This window comes from Anopheles cruzii, chromosome 2 (assembly GCF_943734635.1).
Source record: "Anopheles cruzii chromosome 2, idAnoCruzAS_RS32_06, whole genome shotgun sequence".
NCBI lineage: Eukaryota > Metazoa > Arthropoda > Insecta > Diptera > Culicidae > Anopheles > Anopheles cruzii.
This window is the reverse complement of record NC_069144.1, coordinates 59200555-59209348: the sequence shown is the minus strand read 5'-3', so window position 1 is coordinate 59209348 and position 8794 is coordinate 59200555. Positions and strand designations below refer to the sequence as shown.

The 8794-nt window shown below is 57.7% G+C and overlaps 1 protein-coding gene across 1 annotated transcript; it reads right to left on the bottom strand.

Annotated features, from left to right (window-relative positions):
- Nucleotides 1–25: 25 nt before the first annotated feature.
- Nucleotides 26–8249, bottom strand: LOC128267121 (protein hobbit). The gene is made up of 5 exons (XM_053003908.1): nucleotides 8146–8249; nucleotides 5191–8077; nucleotides 1030–5118; nucleotides 856–957; nucleotides 26–563 (listed from the first exon to the last, which is right to left on the bottom strand). The coding sequence occupies exons 1-5, from the start codon at nucleotides 8205–8207 to the stop codon at nucleotides 513–515; spliced, it is 7191 nt and encodes a 2396-aa protein (XP_052859868.1). The 5' UTR covers nucleotides 8208–8249; the 3' UTR covers nucleotides 26–512.
- Between the last annotated feature and the right edge of the window lie 545 nt (nucleotides 8250–8794).

Sequence of the window (8794 nt, the reverse complement as noted above, 5' to 3'; positions counted from 1 at the left end):
CTGTATTTGTTTGTCTTGTAGACATTAAGCGGGGGTCATACACTTAAACTTAACATCATCGAAAGCGCACCATGGTGCGGTCTCTGGGATGCTCGGGATGCATCGGTAACAAAGCACAATCTAATAACGCAAACGCTAATACTTTTTTCATCAAAATACACACAAATCCGTGGATCCGGAAAAGACATAAATTAAAATGCTCGCCGTCTACTAGCTATAACACGGTCCCTCTATAAATACTAAGATAAGCTCTTACACCATTTAACGCTGCCAACGCTGCACAAAAGCCCAGGTCGAATAGAATGGTCGCCATTTTGGTTTTGCTACGGGGTTTTTTTTGGGGTGCTACGAAAAAGCGTTTTGTCCTAGCCTACTTAGAGCGCACACCGAAGAAATGGTGGGATAAATGGTAAATTTTCACTGTGTACTTCTTGCGACCGATGCGCGGTGGTGCACGGGGTCTTCTTTGGGTAACCATGACGCCGCCGTCCGCGGTGCCGCGGTGTGATGCATTAGGATTTGGAGAACTTAAACACTCCCTTCCGAAGGCTCTTGTTTTCCGGCTGTGAAGCAAAAACCCCAAGAAACGATGAGAGTGAGTCGAGTGCAAAGAAAAGTGAAAACAAATGCCGTCCATGCAAAATCGAAAATTGCAACACAAAACACACGGAACACAAGGACACGAAACGAAACAAAAGACCGAAAGACGAAGGGTGATGTGAGGTACCTTGTTACGAGCACGCTAGGTGCGAGCCGCGAACGATTGTTTTGGGGCACAAAACAAAGAAAACCCAACATTAGCCCAACTGGTTCCCTTGACAACAACCTCCAAGCCCCCCTTGACAACCAACTTACCGCATGTCGATTGCCGAACAGCATCTTGGCCTTGTCCTCCTCCTGCGGGGTGGGTTGTTCATCGACTAGTGCTTTCTTTAGTTTCAGTTTCTGCTTGATGGCCTACAAATGCGCGAATTTGGTGGTCAGTATGCAAAGCACCTTGGGCTGGCCTCCCGTTGCCCCGTGACGTACCTGCGACAGCAGCACACGCCGGCTGTCCGATTTCATTGCCAGCAGCAGATCGAGCCACGTCCACGTGACGTTATGATACTCGAGCGTCGGTATCAGCAGCGACAGGTCCGTGATGTCCTCGAAGTTCTTCTCCTTGTTCCCCTTGTAGCTAACGCGCACCGGCACCTCCGGTATTTTGATGTAAATAAACAGCTTGTTCTTTTCCGCCCGTTCCTTCATCTTCTCCACGTCGTCCTGGATGCGCACGTAAAAGTTGCTGTCCTTCTTCTTGCCACCGCCCGCAGCCCCCTTCGAACCGCCGGCCGAGCCGCTTACCGACGCACTCGACGACGAACCCGGTCCAGACCCGGCGCTCTGCCGCTTGCCGCCGCCACCTCCGCCGGATCGCACCGCTAGCGAGGAGCCCCCACTCGGTGAACTGGTACTGGCCGTTCCATCGTCCAGCTCGTCCACCGCGTCCACCTCGTCGCGATCGGGAAAACAGAACTTTAGCATCGTGTTGTAGAACTTCTTCGAGATCTGGATCGTGATCGGCACCACGTTGATCTCGAAGTGTTCCTTCACGGAAATGCCCCCGACGGGTGGTTTCTCGCGGCAAAAGACGCGCAACACGCGCTTGTGATCGATCGGCATGTACCGCTGGATCTCGGTCGGGTACAGCACCTCGGTGTAGTTGTCCCGCGGGATCAAATTGTTGATCCGTATGTAGCCCAGCTCCAGCAGGTGGTCCACGGAGTCGTCACTCTTGGAGTTCTTCGTGTATAGGAAACTGCTGAGGATCAGATCGGCGATACCAATCTGGCCGTCGGCCTCCGTTAGCCGCCACTGAGCGTGCTTGAAACAGATTTCGTTCGCGCGCACGATCGTCACCGGTTTATCTTTCCGGAAGGTCGCCAACCGGTTCGAGGCCGACAGCTGGGCCTCGTTGTAGCACGACAGCATCATATCCAGCTCGTCGCTCTTCGTCGTCAGCAGCTCCTTGAAGTGCAAGATCATGTGGTGCACCGCCTCGTACTCGGTCCGCAGCTCTTCCGAGTCGCCCTCCTCGAGCCGGGCCTTCGTGATGAAGTGAATGTCCTTCTCCAGGCAGCGGATCCGCGACATCAGGCTCCGGATCTCCGTCTGCAGGTGCTGGATGGGCCGCTTCTGATCCTCGCTACTGTACAGCTGCAGCTGGAACCGCATCCGGGCCAGCTGCTCCAGGGCCTCCTTCCGCTGCGGTTCCACGTACAGCAGCAGATTGTTCACAATGTCCAGAATCATCGCGTACTGCAGCGAGTTCGTGCACACGTCCAGATCGTGGTGCATCAGCGTGAACGCATCGACCGGCTCGTCCTGGTTCTCCCACGGACCGAGCGTTTCCTCGACCGGTGGCGGCGGCACCTCCCCGATCGTGCCCGGATCGATACTCGTCTCACCGTAGCTCACGTAGAAGAACTCACACTTACACCGCGACACGATGCGCTGCAGCTGGATCGGTGGTTTCTGGCCCCTCGCGTAGCTACTCTCCCCCAGCACTCCGACCGTCTCCGAGACCACACCGCCGACACTCTGACCACTCCCAACCAGGGTCGGCAGATCGGGCAGCGCACTGATCACCGTCGCCTCGCGATCCTTCTCCTGAATGTTGTCCACCGTCAGCCACATGATCTCGGCCATCTCGTGCGCATTCCCCCCATCGTTCGCACTGACCGTGGCGTAGTACTGCATACACTCCAGCGACCCGACCCACGTCGTCTTCGACACGATCGTATGATCGCGCCACACTGGCCGGTGGACGCGCTGCAAAATTTCCGCCTTTGCCGCACTCAGTATCACGTAGCCGGACGTTTCGCAGCCCTTCAGCAGCACCTGCGAGTTGACCAGCGAGATGGCCCAGTTGTAGTGCAGCACGTCACCCTCCTGGTACGCCTGCAGCCCCTTCAGCTGCTGCTGGCGCGTCTGGGCCGACTGATCGTCACTGTACACCAGCGGCTTGTGATCCGCTTCCTGGATCAGTTGCTGAAGCATCGCCAGACTGTCGCTCGACTGTTGCGCCTTGCCCACCACCGCACCGGATCGCCCCGCAACGGCCCCGGTCCCCGTTCCTGCGCCCCCGGCACCCGGATGTGCCTTCAGTGGTGTCCCGCCGCCGGCCGTGCCACCGGCACCGCCGGTACCACTGCCACTACCACCTCCAGCGCCACCGGTACCGGTGGTCTCCTTCCGGTGCACGATGCACTTGAGGGCCTCGGTCGAAAGGTTGTTCTTCAGCTTCTGGCTCTTGACGAGCGAATCGAACAGCGCGAACGCCACGTCCCGGTTGTCCTTCGTCCAGGCACCCTTCAGATCGTACACGACCAGCTTGTGCGTCGGAGTGTCCTTCTCGCGCTCGTTCCCGTTCGTCGACAGGAGCGCCTCGCGGCCGTACGAAACCTTCTCCACGCTCAGAAAGTAGTACCGGTAGATGTCCCCGCTGGCGTTCGATATGTTTTCCGAGCTCCCCGAATCCGTACGCTGCTGGTCCGGCCCGTTCGTGGCCTGCGCGGTGCGTAGCCAAATCTCCGCATCGTTCAGCTCACAGTTCATGTACATCACCGACCAGTCGGCACGGGGCCGATGAATTAACCCGTCGTCGATCGGCTGCAGTCCCAGCGTGTGTTCCGAGCTGAACGTGATCCGACCGCCACTCAGCTGAAAGCCCCGATTCAGGGCGTGCGACATCCAGTAGAAGATCTGCGACCGGTGCAGACTCATCTGCAGGTTCGCCTTCCGGTAGTGGCGACTCAGTTGCTTCTTGCGCGGTCGCACATTGTTAAACACCGGGCCACGGCGAGTCGGCCGCGTGACGCCGGACAGTATCAACTTGAGGCTCTCGAACCAACGCAGAGTGCTCCCGTACAGCACCAGGTTCGGAATGTCGATCTCGGACGCCGGCTGCCGGATCTCGAACGAGATCCAAATGTTGAGGTGCTGCGAGCGGAACGCCCGGAACGAATCGTGCACCTGGTTGCTGCTATACTCGGGCAGCTTGTCCGGGGCGCACGGCACCACCGCATGGTGATCGTTCGGGTTCGCCAAACACACCCAGTTCAGCTTGAACGTTAGCTTCAGACTCGGCAGATGTAGCAACCGGCAATCGTCGTACCGGGACGCGGTCCGGACGTAAATGTTAAGATCACCCTTGAACATCAGCCGCGCGTTCGAGTACAGGATGCCGCAGTTGTTGAACGTCAGTTCCATCTCCTCGGTCGTGTTGTACGGATCGAGCGACGCGTGCAGCAGGATCGTGAACTGCTTCGCAATGATCGACAGCTGACCGTGCATCAACAGGCGCATCTTGTCCCAGAACGGCAGCGGAGGGCTCGGGTCGCGTGATGGGGCCGAAATCTTCTCCATCATCAGATTGCACTGCGCCATCACCGGCTCCCAGCAGGGCCCGAACGCGTACGCCAGATAGTCGAGCTCCCAGTTGAAATCGTGATAGAACTTGATCGACGTCATGCTCCGCTGCACCGTGTGCGTCCCGAACGGTTCACCGACCTCGATCTCCACATCCCGCTTGGCGCGCCTCGGTGGAGCCATCTCGGCACCGGCCAGTGTCCCAAAGAGGTGCATCATTTTCACGTGAAACATTGGCTGCGGATAGTCGCGAAGCATAAACTTCCACTCGGTGCACCCAATGTTGACCGCACGGACCCAGAGCGTCACGAACTCGATGCCCTCGTCCGGCCACGGACTGTCCGGATCGAGCGCCCGAAGCATGCGCACCGCGTTCGTCGCACCGTTCAGTGACGGATCGGCCATCGCCATAATCTCCAGATCGGTCATGATCCACGCGATCAGCCGCGTCCGCGGTGGCCCAGCTTCGGAGATCTTTTTCGAGCGCTGAATGTAGATCTCCGAGTTCTTCTTGATCAAGTTCGCGTTCAGCTCCTCCAGGGTGCCGGGCGGCAGAATCAACCGTTCCGAGCAGAGCTGCTCGATCTTCTGATCGAACAGTTCCTTCCGCTTGACACTCTCGTGGTACTCGTCCAGCAGCAGGACGTAGTTTTCGCGCAGCTTCACCTCGAACGGATCGTCGCTCATTTCCAGCAAAAACTCTTTAATCTGTAGAAATGGAAAGAATTGGAAACATTTGGCCACACTTTAACCCGCAGCGGCCGGCACCACAGCACTTACCTGAATGATCATGTCACTGGGCAGCGGCGAATCGACGGTGAACGGTTTCTTCTTGTAGTTGTGCACCACCTTCAGCCACTTATAGATCGACACAAACTCGTTCACGATCGCACCGTAAAAGTCGTGCTCGTACGGAAAGATCACCTTCACGCCACCGACCGTCGTGGCCCAGACGCGGTTCGAGTCGAGCTGGAAGTGCTCGTAATTCTGGCGCTCCTGGCACAGTATCTCCGCCCGATCGAGCGTCTGCACGTCCACATCCTTGAACGTGAAAATGTGCTGATCGTCAATCTTGACGACGATGTTCTCGATCGACAGCAACCACTGGCCCTTCCGGTTGACGTACGCATTCTCCCCAAACACCTGCATCGAGTGTCGGTCGCTGATCTTGATCCCAAACTCGACGCTTCCCTCCGCATACAGATCGAGCATGATCGAGCGGAGTAGCGATCCGCGTGCGCTGCCACCGTTCGGGTCCGCTTCCGGTGGTGGCAATTCGAGCGGAGGCTCAGGCATCGGTTTCGTCTTTAGATCCACCCGCAGGCGCTGCATTTCCTGCAGCAGCGTGACCACGTGCATATGGAGGTTGGCGTTCCACATGACCACGGCATCCTCGAGCAACCGCACGTCCACCTTCGGCACCCCACCCCCGGCGTCGACGTGTTCCACGCGGACACCCTTCACGTTCGCGAACACATTCTGTAGCTCGGCCGATCCGTAGTCGCAGCCGGAGATGTGCCGGAAGTCCAGTATCTCCATCTGGAAGCTGTCGAGGCGGACAAAGTTTTTGCTGGCCGCTTTGCCCACCGTCAGCTCGTTCAGGTTGGCCAACATGCACGTTTCGTACTGATTGAAAAAGAACCCGGAAATGTCCGTCACGCGCGCACTGATCAGTAGATCGGCCAGCGGGAAGCCGGTGGAACTGGTGCCCCGTCCGACCGTTACCGCGCCCGGTTTGGCTTCCGCCGTCGCTGGCCGCCGGTACTGCTCGAGACAGCGCTTGGCGTGCACCAAATAGTCGGCCAACGCCGGACTGTACTCGAGCCGGAACGTGTGCACGGAAAAGTCCAGCTTTGTCGTGTCCCCGTAACTGCTCAGCTTGCAGAGGCTCATGGCGATGTAGAAGGGGCTGCCCCGGATGTGGCTCTTCTTCAGGCTCTGGGCGCTCTCCTTGTGCGACATGTTCGAGCTGAGCGACCACCAGAAGGACTCGATCAGCAGCTCGGCACTCCAGTGGCGACGATCGAGCAGCAAGTTAAGGGCGCGACTCTGGTACACCTTGCTGCGCCGCTCGGCAAACTGATCGAGCAACAGTTTCGCATGGTTACAGCAGATCGACGATACCTGGGACGGGGCAAACTTGAACATCGTCGTCACGTCCCACAGCTCGGCGCATCCCTTCACGATGATCCGCTTCAGGAACTGCTCGAGCATTCCGGGGCCCGTGTCCGTGCCCGTCGGTCCACCAGTACCGGTGGCCGCCGAGTGTTTGCCCAGTAAACTGGCGCGCCGCGATCGCGATTCGCGGTGGCCCGCGATCAGGCTCTTCGGGTTGAGCCCCGGGCAGACGCCGGGCCCGGACCCGGGGTCGCCGGAGAAGAAGTTTTTACTAATCCACCCGTAGATCTCCCGGTGGTTGTAGATCAGCACGAACGAGGACAGCTTCGAGTACACGTTCACCAGGTTGCCCTCGAGCTTCGAGTCGATGTTGAACTGCTGCAGGTTCAGCAGCTTCTCGTGGCGCGTATCGATCTCCAGCTGCTGCAGTTGCATCCCGACGTACACCAGCGGCAGCTGCGGTTCCTCGTCCGGCAGCGGGCCACGCTGGGCGCTCGAGAACTTGCTCGAAATGGCGAACGTTTGGAGCGTGGCCGAGAAATCGTTCGACGAGTTCTCGCGCACCGCACTGATGGTGGTGTTTTCGATTTTGGCGCAGAAATTTTTCGGCACGATCGGGGCCAACCGTTGGTAAATTTCGGTAAACGACAGCCCACCGGTCCCGGTGGCTACGGGTGGGTTGCTCCGTTCCGGCGCTTGCCGCCCGACGCTGCCCGATCGCTGGCGCTGCTTGTGCGCCTGCGCGTCCTTGATGAACTCGTACAGACCACCGTGTACGATCACCTTGGTGGTGGTCATGGACAACGCCAGTTTCTCCAGCGACATTGGCCCATCGACCACGAGCACCCCGTCGAGCGCTATGCCGAAGCTCAGCTCACCGAGACAGGGCTGCGGTAGGTCGCGCGAAATCTTGCGCGACCGTTCCAGCCGCTTCGGTGTGGACAAACAGTGGCGCAAGATTTTCGCCTGCGCATCACACAGCGACGCCGAGACAAGCAGCGATTTGGTGCTGTGCACAAGGCTACCGTCCAGGTGCAGCTCTTTGGCCGTCGCATGCAGTAGCCAACCCGGCTCCTGGGCACTGTTCAGCAGCGCCACCGACACGTTGCTGATGTGTACGGCCATAAACTGGGCGAACTTTAGGACGCGCGGGGACACTCGCTTCTCTCGGAAGTCCAATATCTGCCGCTCGCTCTCTGGCCCGTTCCTCGTCTCGGCGTCTCGACCTCGAGGCGTGGCCGTGCCACCGTGGCGTGCATCATTGTTGAAACTGCGAGGAGAGGAACTACCGCCACCTCCCGGGCCACCGGTGGGTGGCACTTTGTTGATGTCCTTGTTGATGCGCACATCGCGCACATTGATCGACAGCAGCTTCGACACGTCCGAGTTGACGAAGCTACTCTGCAGCCCGATCTCGTCGATTTGCACCGAAAATCCGCTCTTGCAAACGTTCACATCGCGCAGCGAGAACGGCAAACTGAAGCGCCCGACGTTGATCTCGATGTTGTACAGCGTCTTCAGCACGTACCCGATCACCTTCGGAAGCAGCCTGCCGAAACGGAAACGGAGATCAGCGATCAACCAGATGGGCGGATCAGCGCCTGCTGTGACACTTACCATACCAGAGCCAGATAGCCCAACGCCCACAGCACCACCGCGTACAGAACTTGCAGCATCATTCTGGCATCATCACCATCGCGGCCCACCCGTTTCACTCCGATCAAAGATTACGTTCGATTAACCCGTTGGCCCCGTTATACGGCCGCTATCCCGAACTGTATGTTTGGTTTCGCGAGCAAACACAGAGTGCTGTGAACTTTTTGACAGATTGCGTTTCTTTTGCTGCTCCGTCATCCGAGTTGGCCGGCAACATAAACAGCTGATTGCTATGTTTACTTCGCCCAGAGAGGCGCCGAGCCCAGTGAAAAAGATGAATAGATAGAACATCATTTTGGGAACCCGATCTTCGAGCGATCACAGTAAACGAGGATATTCTGTTTTATTTACAACGTACGCCAACAACGGACGATGGCACAGTGGGCAATGCGTATGAAGCAGGGGGACATATTTGTTTCTAGAAAGCGTTTTGCTTTGTTTGAACTATCCCGAACAAAATGGTAACTCAGTTTCTCCATACTGAGAAGAAAAATTTCACGGCGAATTGTTTTCTCGCCAAGGGGCAGAAAGAGAACGCGACAGTGAGCAGTATTTTCTCTCTCTGTCACGCTAATATAGCGTCCAGTCCGCCACTCAAACTGTTAGAAGA